The sequence below is a fragment of the Onychostoma macrolepis genome, chromosome 05 (genome assembly GCF_012432095.1).
Source record: "Onychostoma macrolepis isolate SWU-2019 chromosome 05, ASM1243209v1, whole genome shotgun sequence".
Lineage (NCBI taxonomy): Eukaryota > Metazoa > Chordata > Actinopteri > Cypriniformes > Cyprinidae > Onychostoma > Onychostoma macrolepis.
This window is the reverse complement of record NC_081159.1, coordinates 3,622,274-3,639,739: the sequence shown is the minus strand read 5'-3', so window position 1 is coordinate 3,639,739 and position 17,466 is coordinate 3,622,274. Positions and strand designations below refer to the sequence as shown.

The window sequence follows — 17,466 nt, the reverse complement described above, 5'->3', positions numbered from 1 at the left end:
TCATTAGTTTGTAGTTGCATGAAAAATCTTAATAGTAAGAGTAAAACTGTTTTAGTAACAAATGGAATACACACCATTTATAGGGACTGTTGTATCTATTTGATTAATAAGAGGAAAACTAATTGACACTAGTAAATATATATATAAAAAAAAAAATTATATATATTATATATATAATTTTTTTTTTTTTTTTTTATTATTGCATATAAATAATAATATTGCATATAATGATTTAAAGGGGACATGTCTATAGTCAGATTATTTTCAATAGTTGATTCTTAAATTATTACATTTGGCCCCCTTTTTTTATTAGTTATGTGTAACTATTCAATTAAATTTAGAAAAAACTGAATTAATGCAGTAAATATTTGAATTGTTGCAAATGACAAACATAGGGGGTCAGATCAAATGTAAAAAGTCTATTATTGTAGTATTGCATCATTGCTAAATTAAATAATCCATGCATTTTGTCTAATGGTACTTTCAATAATTTTTATTTTGAAGCTAATTATAATGACCTGTATCAGTGGTCCGTGGACAGTTATCCAGAGTTCTGGGCACAGGTTTGGAAATTCTGTGGCATCACTTGTTCAAAGATGTATGAGGAGGTAAGTCCCCATGTTTTTGTCCTTTTTATATTAATCAACTTTTTTCACATTTAGAGGGTTTTTATGTTTTTGTTTGTCATTTCCTGTTGTGTAATGAGTGCCACCCAGGTTTGCATTGCCACAAAATGATGTCATCGTGACAATGAATAATTAGTGTGGACTTCAACTAAGAAATCTGATGATGTAGTAGTTGTCACGTTGTGATTGGTTTTCAGTCTTATTTCTGTGGAGGTATAAGTGCAGTAGATGACAGAGATGATGGACAAACTCATTAGTCACGTATGAATCATCTGACTTTATCCTAGTAAACATTTATGAATTTATTACCATTTAGAACTACTGTCTGAACTACTGCTGGGAATATTTAAAGCTCTTATCATATCTCTGGCTGAGAGGGTGTGTTGGGGCTTTTCCGTCTAAGACAGCTGTAGTTTTACTTAAAGGGATACTCCACCCCAATTTTGTCATTAATCACTTACCCCCATGTCGTTCTAAACCCATAAATGCTTCGTTTGTCTTTGGAACACAATTTAAGATATTTTAGATGAAAACCGGGAGGCTTGTGACTGTCCCATTGACTGTCAAGGTCCAGAAAAGTATGACAGACATCGCCAAAATAGTCCATCTGCCATCAGTGGTTCAACCGTAACGTTACAAAGCGACAAGAATACTTTTTGTACGGAAAATAAAACAAAAATAACGACTTTATTCAACAAAAAGGTCTCCTCTGCGTCATCATTGCGCCATTTTGGAGAATATCCCCTGGACGCAAAAAGCATGCGCTCTTCCGTGTCAGCCGCGACACAGGGATACGTCTTGTATGTCGATTTACGTTTTTTTGTTTTATGACAAAAAGTATTCTCGTAGCTTCATAACGTTACGGTTGAACCACTGATGGCAGATGGACTATTTTGGCGATGTCTGTCATACTTTTCTGGACCTTGACAGTCACAAACCTCCCGGTTTTCATCTAAAATATCTTAAATTGTGTTCCAAAGACAAACGAAGCATTTATGGGTTTGGAACGACAGGGGGTAAGTGATTAATGACAAAATTTTCATTTTGGGGTGGAGTATCCCTTTAAGTAAAACTACAGCTGTCTTAGACGGAAAAGCCCCAACACACCCTCTCAGCCAGAGATATGATGAATAATGCTTTAAATATTCCCAGCAGTAGTTCAGACAGTAGTTCTAAATGGTAATAACATCTGAAGTCTATATATGGCTTTTTTTCTGTGTATATCCTTCTCAAATTATTTTACTGCATGCTCTGCCTTGATCATTTGCTGACTCAAAGATTGTTTTATTATTCAGTTTTATGACAACAGTATGTTTGTGTAGTTAAACTAACTAATAGTTGGGAAGGGTGTTTGTTCATATCAAAGTACCGGGGTGGTGGCTAGAATGTCGACTAAAATATCCCTTTCTCAAACGGATGTACAAAAAAGAGGTGCTCCATCAAACAGGCTGATGTGTGACTTTACTCGCTCTCTGTTTCAGGTGGTTGATGTGTCTAAAAGGATATCTGATGCACCTGAGTGGTTTAAAGGCAGCAGACTGAATTATGCAGAGAACCTGCTCAAACACAAAGACCAAGACAAAGTGGCTCTCTATGCTGCAAGTAAGTCACGGCCAATCTCTGAACTACCTGAATTTATTACATCAGCATTCTGAGTTTTGTGTAAACTATTACTGAGCATGTCCCTGGACTGTGCTAGTTTCATGCACTCTAAATAAAATAATTTAATCTAAGTAGCTGAATACTAGGCAGGTTAAGATGGGCACTATTGCAAAATGCACCCTTTCTGGTTGATCCTGATCCTTCTGGCTGGTTTTTTGTTGTGATTTAAAAGGCTGTCTGACTGCATGTTGTCCCTAGAGAATACAATGAGAAAAATCTGATGTTTGAAGCTTTGTTATGCAGAGTGTCTTATGGAGTAATGGAGTATTTGTCTGTTATTTCAAGGGCATTTTCAGCTTTGTGTTATTTACAGCTTTGAGCATTATGCTCTGTTTCATTGAATGACCTACACGTCACCAGTGAAGCCGTGACATAATCATAATCAGCAGAACTGAATTCTGTGGCAGTCATCAGGTCATATAAAAACAGATAATGGTGATTTCACTCCACACTCCCAAACTGCACTCTCAAGCAATACTATATATTTTTTAACTTTATTATTTATCTAAGAACTGCATCAACTACATTCAAACCCTGGTTGCCATTTACATTTATTTATTTATTTTTTTTATTGAACATTTCATTACACATTTTATTACCAATATATCTCCATGACCAGATGTCTCCCGATACAAAACAAGATCCTGTATATCTGCTGATCTCCTTGAGCCTTTGTCAATCTGACCTTATACACAAATGGCTACTTTAAAATAGTAACAGCGCTGTGTGCATATGTGTTTTATCTGTATAGATAGAATCTGTCATTGCAGTCCTCTGGCTAATGTAACACTAACTGAGTTATGCTGTCTGTAATTTGATTTGTGGGTTTAGTGTCTGTGTAGGGGCGGGATGCACGTAGTTGTGCTTTTATTTTGTGATGGATGTCCTGATGCGGTCCAGGTCCAGGAAAGTGCGGATGTAATTACCAAAGTGGCATCTATCAGAAATGTACCTGCGTCGTTGGCTTGTGTCTTCGTGAAATAGGGAGGCTCATTTACCTGAAAAAGTAGATTACATAGGACTCTGGAGCGCAAATTAAATTTAACACTTCATTTGCTGATTACGTACACAGTAATGAAAAACATTAGCCGAGCTGACTGCGATATCTCTGCTGCACCACAGTCACAGATGGCAAAGAATTCTCTTGTTGCTCATTAAAGTTTCTGTGTTGATATGCACTGATAATGTAAGCCTATAAAGTAGATTTAATTATAATGTAGACTATTTTACATACGGGACTATTTGAAAGATTTTTATGTATTCATTCATTATGCAAGGATGCATTAACTTGATCAAAAGCATCAGTCACGTTTATCATCTTTCAAAAGATTTATATTTTGAATAAACACTATTCTTTTGAAATTGATTCATAAAAAAAATAGGTCACATTTTATTTTATGGCCCTATTCTCGCCATTAACTACAAATTTTGCCTCAAACTCCTAATTTGCTGCTTATAAATAGTTAGTAGCGATTTGTTAAGTTTAGGTATTGGGTAGGGTTAGGGATGTAGAATATGGTCATGCAGAATATGTGCTTTTATAAGTACTAATAAACAGCCAATATGTTAATAATAAGCATGCTAATAATAGTTAATAGTGAGAATTGGTCTGTATACTGAAGCGTTACCAAAAAATATGAAAAAATAATATGATTTTCACAAACACAGTAAGCAGCCCAACTGTTTATTCAACAGTACTGAAGAAATCAGCATATTAGAATGATTTCTGACACTGCTGTTTAAAATGAATCTTTCCCATCACAGAAGTAAATTTCATTTTGAAATATATTCAAAGAGAAATTAGTTATTTTAAAATGTTATAATATTTTGCTATTTTATTTTTAGCCTTTGTGAGAAAAAGGGATTTCTTGCAAAAAATATTAAAATTTTGAATGCTAGTGTTTATTATGATGGATATTATTAAGAAAATTTAACTAAAAATAGGCCTACCTTTAAATAATAATAATAATAATAATAATAATTTTATTTTAAAAAGTATTCTTTTTTTTTTTTTTCTTTGTTATTATTATTTTTTTCCCCTGACATGTCTGTTTAGCATGTTTGAGATTCATAATCAACGATTAAAAAAAATAATCTTTTTTTTTTTTTTTTTTAAGCTGAAGCAAATGAGGAGATCGTCAAGGTGACTTTCGGAGAGCTGAGGCGTGATGTCGCTCTCTTCGCTGCTGCCATGAGGAAGATGGGCATCAAAACTGGAGACAGGGTCGTAGGTGAGCATCACCTCCCTTTCTCTTTCACTTTGTCTGTTTCTTATTATTTATGTTGCGCTTTCTCACTCATCCATTTGACCCAGTTGATGGTAGCGGATTGAGGAAATTCAAGTCAATACTGAACCAAATACAAGAAAATCTAACACACTGTTTTATATTGCATCGGGTCTAGGCACTCTAACCTGTTTTTCCTGCTTTTTCATTCTGTCCTTGTTTGTCTTCACGAATGTCCCAAATCTTAGAGCCAGACAGTCGCTCCTGAAATCTCAAACTCCTCTATTCTGTCTCAGTTTTGGGGTTCAGCCAGAGCCATTCATGGCTGTGGATGGAGAATAAGAGGGGTGCAGTTATACCGTGGCGGGGGTAATTAGTCTTTTCAAGCAGTGCAGATTTAAAACTTCAGTGCATTCAGACATGCTGAAGCCGGAGGTGGGTTAGAAGCTTCAGATGCTTATTAAGTCTCCACCCTGCACTGTGGCAGCATGTGTGAGTAATGGTGTCTTTAATGGTGATGTGAGAGGGAGAAAAAAAGTGTGTGTAATCGCTGACGTCATTCTGCTGCCACTGGGTTCATTATCTGCAGTGCTAATATTGTAATGGCTGTAAATGGGAGGAGGCCGTTTCAATGACATACACGCATAGATTTATTCATGCAAGTCTCTGTAGAGTATTAGAGGGGAGTGAGCAAGATGGAATAGAGATTTATACAGTTATACTGTATTAAGACATTTAGGATAGTTTTATGAATATCTTTATGATTCAGATTCTTCTTTGGGGACAGATTTGAAAAATATTCCTGGGATATCTTTTTTGTTCACTTATGGTCTGCCAGTTAAAATAAGTACATTTATGGGAAATTTAATACATACAACTTTTATAAGTATAACTTTTGAATGAATACCTTTTCATTTTATTATATTTATAAATAAAATAATTCAGAATTATTTGTTTTATTAAAAAAAATATTTTATTATAATATAAAATTAAAAAATCAAATTTTTAAAAATATTTGACAAATGTTTTATTTAAAATTAAATATATCTTTTTTTTAAATATTTAAAAATAAAATAAATGCAAGAACCATTTTCAGAGTATGTGTAAGTCCCCTTGTGTGTGTTTGAGTGTTATGAGTGACTGCTGTTTATCTAGTCCAAAGCACATTTCTTATAGTGGGAAAATAAAGTATGTTTAATCCAACACAGTTTATCTGCAATAATAATCAACTACATAAGAACATGTAGATTGCTATGAAAATGTGTGAGAGTTAATTCTGCTGTACAATTCCTGTACTACTGTTCCCGTTTTATAATTATGTCTACGTGGATGCAAACATGACTGTGTTCACAGAGGTGTGTCTGTTTTTAAGATTGTGTGTTATGCCATTTTAAAAGTGTAGACGTTTACATAGGCTGAGTGTATTGTTCCTGTTAGGGTGTGCAATTCTGTGTGTTCATGTATAAAGTGTGTTTCTCTCTAGAGTGTCCTTGTCTGTGCACGAGTAGGAGAGAATATATGGCCACTTTGCAGATGAGGCCAAGGTTTATTGCCGCAGTATCATTTAGCTAATGGACATCATTTCTATTCTGTGTTGCTTTCTGTCTTTCCTTTCTCCATCTTGTTCAAAGATCTTAAATTATATTTACATTTAAACTGCAAGTATTTTGGGGAGGTACTTTCTTACCAAAGTGAGCATCAAATGTAGCCACAAACTCAGAGCTGAAAGAAGAGAAGTTAAGTTAAATAGCAAGAGTTAGGGTTGTTTGGCTAGGCTGCAAATAGGATTCACTAGAAAAGACAATAGAATAGCCTGAATGATTTATGTAACGAATTAGATTTGATATATGATATATAAGACATGTATATTAGTGAAGTCAAATGCCTCGTTGGCATTGCAATTGTTTTTTTATATAGTAGTTGCATATTAGGAGCTGTATTTATCATTGCCCACCTTTGTGTAATATTTTCAGTGACACTCTCTTTTGGCAGGATAATCATTTTTATTATATTGTGCCTGCCTGCTGAGTGCTCACTAAAATAACTTGCATCTCCTAAGAGTCATTCTCGCACAATTTAGGTGATCCATTGCTGTTGATAATGTAATGTTGTGTGATATATTCTCTCTCTTTACCTCAGGATATCTTCCCAATGGGATTCATGCTGTTGAGGCTATGCTCGCTGCTGCCAGTATAGGTGCCATCTGGAGTTCAACCTCTCCAGATTTTGGTGTCAATGTAAGAGCTTTACATGCACAATGGTTGCTGTTTTACCATGTGTCAACTATAATGTATTATTTTTTTAATCATGTTAAAAATATACATTGAGTGTTTAGCAACTACTTCCATTTTTCTGTGAGATGTGGATCATCAGAACATGTAAAATTTATATAACCTAAATCAGGTTGATCATTTTGATCCTGGGAATTTTTTTTTTTTTAATGATGATAATAATAATAATGATGACAGACACAGCCACTTAATTTTTTCATGTACACTAAATACCATTTTAAAGTTTGGGGTCAGTAAAATTGTTTTAAATTTGTAAAAAAAAAAAACGTCTCTCTGCTTTCCGTTGATGTATGGTTTATTAGGATCAGACAATATCTGGCTGAGATACAACTATTTGAAAATCTGGAATCTGAGGGTGCAAAAAAATGTAAATATTGAGAAAATCGCCTTTAAAGTTGTCCAAATGAAGTTCTTAGCAATGCATATTACTAATCAAAAATGAAGTTTTGATATATTCACAGTAGGAAATATACAAAATATCTTCATGGAACATGATCTTTACTTAATATCCTAATGATTTTTGGCATAAAAGAAAACGATAATTTTGACCCATACAATGTATTTTTGGCTATTGCTACAAATACACCCCAGCGACTTAAGACTGGTTTTGTGCTCCAGGGTCACACGTTATTACAATTTAAAATAACTGTTTTCTATTTTAATATATCTATAAAATGTACTTTATTTCTGTGATGGCAAAGCTGAATTTTTAGAGTAAATCATTGATCCAGTCTTCGGTGTCACATGATCCTTTAGAAATCATTGTAATATGCTGATTTTGTGCAAAAATATTTTATTATTATGAATGTTTAAACAAGTTGTGCTGCTTAGTACTTTTGTGAAAACTGTGATACATTGAAGATTCTTTCAATAGAAAGTTCAAAAGAACAGCATTTATTAGCATTATAAATGTCTTTACTGTCACTTTAGATCAATTTAATGTATGTATGCTGAAAAAAGTATAAAAAAAATTAAATTAAATTAAATTCTTGCCAACTCCAAACTTTTAAATAGTAGTGCATGTTACACAGAAAATAGTTTGGCTTACTCCTTCCTCACTGTCAGTCACTGAAATTTAAAGTGCCAGATTATTCATTTTAATAAGTAATAGATTTAAAAAACTGACACCGATGGATCCAGTGAGTGGCGTGGAGAAATCCTTTCCTGATGTATGAATATCAGATATGCACGTTGGCATAATGAGTGACTCAGAATGCCCTCGGCTGCCATGCATTGCTGTACCACGCAGACCCGGCATTCATATGCCCACATGCCTTCATACTGACACTGGGGCAGTTTGTTGTCATGAGCTTCCGCTTTGTTCTCGTCTTGTTTTAAATGCACTCTATATATACCACAAGCAAAAATAAGTATATAATAATAGAGTAATATTCCACTGGTCATATTATCGCAACATGTCTGCCCCCATGTACAAAAAAATAGGTCACCTAACCATCAATTCTGGCTGTGTTCAAATGTGTGTGTGACCTGTTAGCTATGTCAGACATTCTGTCACACACATACACACACACACACACACATTACCTCTCGCTCCTGCCTCTCTCTCACACACTCTCCTATGAGGAGATTAAAGTAAGTCTACAGCCCCCTCAGGGCCGAGGTTACTCCATAAATAGGACAGGCTCTAGCAGATAAAGCAAAATAGATTCACCATGGCTTATTGACTAAAGTAAACTCAGTGTTGCTGCCATCTGTGGTTAAGTCAGGGTGCTACAGCATATTACTGCAGTTAACTGGATTCAATGTGTATATACACTATTGTTCAAACATTTGGGCACAGCAAGAATTGTTTTTCATTTTTATATTTTCAAAAAAAAAAAAAAAAAACCAAGGCTGCGTTATTTGATCGAAAATATTGTAAAAACAGTAATATTGTGAAATATTATTACAATTTAAAATAACTGTTTTCATTTTAATGTTAAAATGTAATTTATTCCTGTGATGACACTGCTGAATTTTGAGCAGAAATGACAGTCTTCAGTGCCTCATGATCCTTCAGAAATCATTCTAATATGTTGATGCTCAAGAAGCATTTCTTACTGTATTAATGTTATGCATCTTTTTAGGATTCTTTTATGAATGAAAAGGTGTGAAAGAACAACATTTATTAGAAATATAAATCTTTTGTCTTTAAAAAGTCTTAACTTTTGATCAATTTAATGCATCGTTGCTGAATAAACATTCATTTCTTTAAAAAAAAAAATCTTGGAAAAATGCTTTCTGTACTGACTATATGTTTTGTGTATATATAGTGTATTTTAAATATTATTATAGAAAGTTTAAAAAAAATAAAATAATATAGCTTACCTGAGCTTTACTCAGGTGTTTTTATTCTTTCTTTAAAGTGTCTCTTTTCATCTTAAGGGAGTTCTAGACCGATTTTCTCAGATCCAGCCCAAGTTGATATTCTCAGTAGCAGCTGTTGTGTACAACGGCAAGCAGCACGACCATATGGAGAAACTCCAAAACGTTGTTAAAGGTATAAAGCACACATTTCAGCCCACAATTTTCCCATAATTTTGTCTTGTTAATATGCATGCATTTCATGGATCCTCATATATTTCCCCCCCAGGTCTCCCTGACCTGAAGAAGGTTGTGGTCATTCCATACGTTCGCTCTCGACAGGATACGGACCTCTCCAAGATTCCCAACAGGTCTGTGCATGATGTGTGTTTACAATATATCACATTTCTTTTTATTAGAAATTGCGCTGGTACTTTCATTTGTATGTAGAAGTTCAATTCACTTGACAAAGCATATTCATTTTTTAAACCCCAACTTGAGTCATGCAATAATTAGGAGTTTTGGGTGTAGTGTACTTGTATTAATAAATATATTTTAAATATAAATGACCAACCTTTTCTATATACACTATCGTTCCAAAGTATGGGTTCAGTAAAATTTGTATTGTATTTTTTTTGAAGAAATGAATACTTTTTTCAGTAAGTGTGCATTAAATAAATTGTTCTGTTGAACTTTCTACTCGTTAAGGAATTCTGAAAATATATATCACAGTTTTCAACATTTGATAATGATAAGAATTGTTACTTGATCACCAAATCAACATATTAGAATGATTTCTGACTGGAGTAATGGCTGCTATAAATTCAGCTTTGCCGTCACAGGAATGCATTTTTAAATATATTAAATAGTAAACAGTTATTTTAAATTATGGTAATATTTAACAAAATTACTGCTTTGTATTATTATTTGATCAAATAAATGCAGCCTTAGTGAACATAAGAGAGGAAAAATGTGATTTGGTTATTTTTTTTATGAAACTTCTTTACTGTTTTGCAACCTGTGATTGTGCTAATTGCATTGCAGCTTTAAACTACTACTTAGAACACACATTGATTTGCAGTCTTTCTTGAAGAGATGGTTCATACAAAAATGAAAATTGTCCTCATTCACTTCCAGAATTTCTTTCCCCTGTTGAACACAGTAGATAAAAGATATTTTGAAGGAATTTGGTGCTTCCATAGATTTTTCTTGTCAAGTCAGTGGCTATCAGCAACTGTTTGGTTACCAACAGTCTTCAAAATATCGTCTTTTTGAGAGAACTGTCCCTTTAAGATGGCCGAATACCGTGGGAAGTTCATTTTTGTGGGCACTATTTGGTGATTGGAACGTACCAGTGTTGTCTGGTTAGGATGCAGTCAGTCCTGACTCTCTGTCTCCTGTACTTTTCTTTCAGTGTCTTCCTGGATGACTTTTTGGCCACAGGTAAAGAAGGGGATCAGGACCCTCAGCTGGAGTTTGAGCAGCTGCCCTTCTCTCATCCTCTCTTCATCATGTACTCTTCTGGCACCACAGGAGCTCCCAAGTGCATGGTGCATTCTGCTGGGGTGAGTGTGTGCGCGCACTGAAGACATTGTGCAGAGTCTAATTTAAAATATTGTACTCTGCGCAATTTCTTGATGTATGCATTTTGGAGCGCCTCGTCCCCAACATGATGTATAAAGAAAGAAAATAGAGATGCAAGCATTTGTTTAGCAGGTGTGCAAATATCAACAGCTAAATTATCAGTTTATAATGTAGGAACATATTGATGCATTTTATTTGCTTAAAATTATCTATGTACCCATAGACAGAGTTTGCGGCAGTGTTTCCGTTAACTGAAACTATAAAAAAAAAAAATCGTTTTTGTTTATTGAAATAAAGCTGAAATAAAATGAAATGTAAATATTAGATGAACAAAATTGAAAAATTAAAATGATAATTTTCCCTTGGAAATCAACTTAAACTTATTTTAAGTCAAGTTTATTTATATATTTATAAAAATAATCATAAGATGAGTAAGAAATAAAATGAACAATAAAAAAATAAAGATTATAAGAGCAGAAAAATTTGTTAAATATAATTGAAAAAGAATAAGAATAAATAGATGATGCAGTGCGTTTAATTTCAGTTAAAGTACTAAAATTACTAAAACGAAAACTGAAATAAAAAATAAATTAAATATAAATATGAAAAAGTAATAAAAATGACGTCAGCATATAACACAATTACATAAATGAACTAAAATTAAGATGAAACCTGAAAATATACAAATAAATTCAAAATATGAATATATTGTAAATAACTAAAATAACACTGATTTGGGGTGGCACCAAATTTTAGATAAATTTTTGATATTGTTGTGGCTGGAATGTTGTAGTTACAGCTGAACTAATATTTCAGTCTACTGAGTTTACCCTTCCACTTGGTCTGCGTCTTGAACTGCTGCGGGATTTCTGGATGCCAAAAGTGTGTGAAAGCACCTCTTTCCTGTTGGACATCATACACAGCATCTCTTGAATCACCAGCATTGACCACTAGATGGCAGTAAGAGGCAGTTTTAAAACCTGTTAGGCACTATAAGCCGGATGCAATTGGGATGAGCAATTATGTGCACCATTCTCATCCCTTCTGAATGCATTTCCCGTATAATCCCAACATTAGGGACACAGCAGCTCACATGGGTCTAAATCAGCCTTTCTTTTTCCACATACCAACAAATTCAATTAAAAAATCAGCACTGCACAGAAAATTCATCTAAAAAAATCAGGGAAGGCAAAAGCACTGGTTGCTTTTTTTAATTTTACTAAAAAAAATTTTGTTTTACAATCACAGATTTTATGCGCTTGGTCGGTGTGTGTATAACACCGTGTTTTCATTTTTCACAGCTTTTCCCTTCAGCCTTTGCGTCATTTGTGTCTCACGCCTCTCTTGCGTGCTGGATAATTAGAGCGCTGTGTGTATGAAAACACACAATCGCACATGGACACATGCAGACGCGTTTCTCTCTTCTCGCTCTATGGGTGCTCTTATGAAAACAGTACTCGTGTCGGGTTATGGCAGTTAACGAATGAATGAACGCACTTGCAATTAATGCTTTCGCTAGGAGACGTGTTAGGCGCTTGTTGCAGGGTACGGTGTTAGAAGAAAAGGAATGTGAAGATTTTTTAATCCATGCAGTGTCGCTGATCCTTTAGTTCGCTAATTAGGTCGTTCCCTGCCTGCCAGAACATTTCTAAACGTACAACACCAGCGCAGGAGAAAGAACTTGAGAATAATGTGAGATCCAGAAAAATAAACACAATCGTCCTTGACTGATGCTTTGTGTTATGTCGCCTCTGATATTACAGACTCCTGATTTGACTTTTCTTAGCCATTTTTCCACTCAAGGTGATATGTAACGGATGTATGAAGTCAGTTGTCCTGAAGTTCACACAGATGTCCTAGCAAAGTAACCACAGGTGTAGTTCATCACATTAACTGTGAACGTTTAACAACAGTCTGACCCTTTTGTTCTCTGTTCCCCAGGGCACTCTCATCCAGCATCTTAAAGAACACGTTCTCCATGGCAACATGACCTACAATGATGTCATCATATATTACACTACGGTATGTATCTGGCATCTTAGATGGTGGAAAACAGCATCTTTCTCCAAAGTAGCTGTGCAGTCTGACTGAGTCTCTGTAAGCAACATAGAGTATGCAATGCCGTTCAAAAGTATGGTTTTTGAAGTCTCTTGTGCTCGCCAAGGCTGCATTTATTTGATTAAAAATACAGTAAACTGTAATATTGTGAAAAATGTGTACATTTTAAAGTAACATTTTCTATTTGATAGATTGTAAAAATTATTTTTAAATAAGTTATGTGATGGCAAGGCTGAATTTTTATCAGCCATTACTCCAGTCTGCAGTGTCACGTCATTTTAATATGCTGATTAGATGCTCTAGAAACATTTTTTATTATTGTCAATTGTTTAAAACTGATGTGCTGCTTAATATTTTTGTGGAAACTGTTATACATCAGGATTCCTTGATAAATATCATTTATTCGAATTTATCTTCAAGTCTTTACGGTCACTTTTGATCAATTAAATGTATCCTTGCTGATTAAAAGTATGAGTTTCTTCCAAATATTTGAACGTTAGTGCATGTAGATTGCATACTTCTACACTGTAAAAAAAAAAAAGAAAAAAAGTTGAGCCAACTTAAAATTTTTAAGGCAACCAGCTTCAGCAGATTTTTGAGTTTGCTCAACTTGTCATTTTAAGTTAATACAACAAAAATTTGAGAATCTCCCACAAAAATAAAAACTCAAAAAAAATCTGCTGAAGCTGGTTGCCTTAAAAATTTTAAGTTGGCTCAACTTTTTTTATTTTTATTTATTTATTTTTTTACAGTGTACAGAACATATATTAGTTTATATGATATGATTGATTAATATTATTTTGCACCACCTCCATAGTCTTTGATATTATTACATAAAAAAACAAAGTAATTTCAGAGACAGATTACAATATTACATTTTGATGAACTCTCTTCATTAGGATGACATACACTGATGAATCGTTCACAATAACTCTAGGGACATTTATTAACAAATCAGGTTAACATAATTTTCCATTATGTCTTTGTTAGGACAATGTACTTTCTATCCTTTATGTCTTTTAGTATTATTAGCAAAATGACGGTACACATAATTTGCAATATCTGGTTAGTCTAGTGTGATATTCAAAATGATATTTGGGTTGAAATGGCCCATTATGATCACTGTTTGTTAAACTTTGCTGAGTAGTTGGTGTCTTTGCCCAATCTGGTCAAACTTGGGACAAAAACGTAGTCTCTGACCCAATCTAAAAGGAGATCTGTCTCTTTATGTGCAGACGGGCTGGATGATGTGGAACTGGCTGGTGTCCTCTCTAGCCGTTGGGGCTTCTGTGGTCCTGTATGATGGCTCCCCTCTTGTTCCTAGTGCCAATGTGCTCTGGGACCTTGTAGACCGTCTGGGGTAAGTAAGTGTGTGTGTGTGTGTGTGTGTGTGTGTGTGTGTGTGTGAGAAAACACTCTATAATGAAGGTGTCACAGTCAGGAGCTTCAGTCGCTCTTTTTTTTTTTTCCTCATGCCCGTGCTGTAATTGGCTGAGGTGTGGCAGTGCTTATCACCAGCATCTGCTGTGCCCTTTGTGTAAGTGACACCACATCACCACGGCAACCTGATTTAAAGAGATGGGTCTAATTGGCCACCTCTAATGTGACATTGAGTTCCTTTCAGAGTTTACCTGTTATTATTGATCAGAAATGATCGAAGTGCAACAGACACTGGAGTTCCTTTGGATCACACTTGGTGTGTGTGTGTGTGTGTGTGTGTGTGTGTGTGTGTGTGTGTGCTCATTTTCAGCTCCCTTGGCTGCTGGTGAAAGCCTCTATTCTTAACTCTCATTGTCTTGCCTCTTCCCGAGAGAAAGAAAATAGAGACATTTTTGCAGCAGCTTTTGGGAAAGCCAGAAAACACACACATTTTTATTACTCACCAGATCCGTTTGTGCTGCTTAAATCACTTCAGAGACACATTCATTTTTGAATGTTTAATTTGGGTTGACTCTTAATGAAAAATAATATGTAATGGATTACTTACAAATGAATGTAATTAATTACTGTACCATTCAAAAGTCTGCGGTAAGTAAGATTATTATTATTTTTTAATTAATATTTTTAATCCACAAGGCAATGGCAACAAAGACATTTTATTTTGAATAAATGCAGTTTCCACAGAAAATATTAAGCAGCAGAACGGTTTTCAGCTTTAATAATAAGAAAAGTTTCTTGAGCAGCAAATCAGCATATTGGAATGATTTCTGAAGGATCATGTGACACTGAAGACTGGAGTAATGATGCTGAAAATGTAGCTTTAGCATTACAGGAATAATTTACATTTTAAATGTATTAAATTTCAATAGTAAAATTTCAAGCGGTTTCAACTAATTATTATTTAGTAACTAGTACCACAGAAATTTTACGTTCAGTCAATTTCTGACTTCAAAATATTATCTGAATTGATTGTTGAACAACATTTTTAGTTGGCTCAACCTTTAGTGAACTAGTTTTATAGTCCATTCAACTAAAATGTTTTAATTGGTCAAACATTTAGAAGACTACAGAAAGTTATGTCAATTAAAATTTAACCGTTTACTCCATGTGTTTTATATTTTACCTCAACTAAGATTTATTATTTGGGCATCATAAAATATTGCTGGGGAACTACATAAACATATTTTTGTAGTTTAACAAAATTATTAAAAATGATTAACTGGTGTTTATCAATCACTAAAAACACACGCATGCAACATATAATAACACTCAATTTATAACATTTTTCATACAAACTAAACATACAGGAATAAATAAAAAAGTCACCTGCATCTTGGATGGCCTGAGGGTCAGTAAATTAACAGCAAATTTTCATTTGTGGGTGCAGTATCCCTTTAAAGCTCCAGTTGACAAACATTACATCTGTAATACAACTGCAAAATTCAGTTTAAACTTTGTTTAATGAACTAAGAAGAAACTAAACAAGCTAAACAAAAAGTTAGCAAACAAACATTTACACACATTATTACTGTTCACAATTACATCTTTAAAATGAGGCAGAAGTAAAAAAAAAAAAAGGTGTTACAGTATATAAAATCAAATCAAGTCACCTTTATTTACATGGCGCTTTATACAATACTGATTGTCAAAGCAACTTTACAGAGTCAAACAGGAAAATAGTTTGTTAATAATGCAAGAGGACATTAACAAGTTATTTTTTCCAGTTAAAGTCAGTTCATTGGTGATTCAGTGTTGACATCATCCAGTTCAGCTCTCTTTCAATAATGTCTGTGCAATCAGCCAAGCGTCCCCAAATAAGCAAGCCAAAGGCGACAGTGGCAAGGACCCAAAACTCCATCGGTGACAGAGATTGAGTAGAAAACCTTGGAGAAACCAGGCACAGTCGGGGGTTTAATTCTAGGCTGCAACAGGTCAGATTGAGCAGAGGACTTGTCTGGTTCTCGTGGTCTTGTCCCGATGGCCAACGAGGTCTTTGGAGGGGATCTGTCTCTGGAGCTCATCTAGCTGGCATGGTCTCCGCTGACATTCAGGGCTGTCGAGGTCGTCTCTAGGAGCTGATCCACCATCTGATCTGGATTCAGATTGGATCTGGGTGGCTATGGTGACCTCGGAATAAGAATGAAACAGACTAATATTAGCATAGATGCCACTGAGAACAATAAAGCACTTTATAATTGTAGTAAAAACTCTAAACATTTACACATGTTACCTGGAATGAAAACAATAAACTCCTAGTCTTGAAAGTACACATGGTATGTAGCTGCAGTGGAGCGGTCTGGTGTTTGGTGCCTTGGAAGAACTAACTGGGTTGCATCTGAAATCTTGCAAAGATTGAAAACGCACCAATGAAACCTTTGGCCACACCCTGATGGAGAAAGAAAAGTACATTTTAAGTTCAAAAAATGAAATAATGCCTTTTAAATCATTTACAATTTATCCATATTAGTTAATTAAATTTGTGATGAAACAAAAGTTGCAATTTTTTTTTTCACAAATCCATTCCACAATCTATTGCACAACAGGGAGCATTGATGCTGACTGAATTTGTAATGGAGCATGCACATTTCATATTATAGGGCTAAGATACCTAAAATAGCATAAAAATAATATCAAAATATAACGGTCCTGCCTGTTGTTGATAAATACCAGTGGTGACGTTTTACAAATTGATTGATCAGCTGTCCCAGTGTTCACTGAGCCATGGTCTTTCCCAGTGCAGGAACTAGTGAGCACAATCTAGTGATTCACTACCTAGGGAACTGACTGAGACGCTTTGAACGGCCTTTTGAAACGATTCAGTTGTTCATTTTTGTTCAAACTTCTCTTCCGAAGCGCCTTCACGAGAACGAAACGTTAATCCGGCCCGTTTGAAAAGAGCGACATTTCACCGTGGCTTGTTGTTAGTCACGTTTAATGTCATCTTTTTACTTCACGGGACAATTGCAAAAACCCATTCGACATGCCCGTGTTAACTTCAAATGAGCGCATTACTGTGGTTTACATTAGTCGTATTAAGCATAAGGGCTTATAAAAGAGAGAAAGACCGTGCGATCCCCTTCATATCTTTTCACGTCACGGAAGCACAAAAATATCATACAACACGCCAAAATTGGCTAAAATTCATTATAGTAACACAGCTTTTGATATTAAGTGTTCTATGGATTAAACAAGGTGAAAGACCATATTCCCTTCACTTAAATTTCCCTCAGACATATCATACAATGCTTATTCTGAATGTTTTTGTATGTTGTCCGT

At 34.7% G+C, this 17,466-nt stretch overlaps 1 protein-coding gene across 1 annotated transcript in view; it reads left to right on the top strand.

The window, feature by feature from the left end:
- Nucleotides 1-17,466, top strand: part of aacs (acetoacetyl-CoA synthetase) — a 34,030-nt gene that overhangs the window by 1,072 nt on the left and 15,492 nt on the right. Inside the window, exons 2-10 of the mRNA XM_058776495.1 lie at nucleotides 505-608; nucleotides 2,108-2,228; nucleotides 4,406-4,519; nucleotides 6,653-6,750; nucleotides 9,190-9,304; nucleotides 9,398-9,479; nucleotides 10,523-10,673; nucleotides 12,634-12,714; nucleotides 13,986-14,110. Coding sequence (XP_058632478.1) covers nucleotides 505-608; nucleotides 2,108-2,228; nucleotides 4,406-4,519; nucleotides 6,653-6,750; nucleotides 9,190-9,304; nucleotides 9,398-9,479; nucleotides 10,523-10,673; nucleotides 12,634-12,714; nucleotides 13,986-14,110 — 991 coding nt within the window. The remainder of the gene's footprint in view (nucleotides 1-504; nucleotides 609-2,107; nucleotides 2,229-4,405; nucleotides 4,520-6,652; nucleotides 6,751-9,189; nucleotides 9,305-9,397; nucleotides 9,480-10,522; nucleotides 10,674-12,633; nucleotides 12,715-13,985; nucleotides 14,111-17,466) is intronic.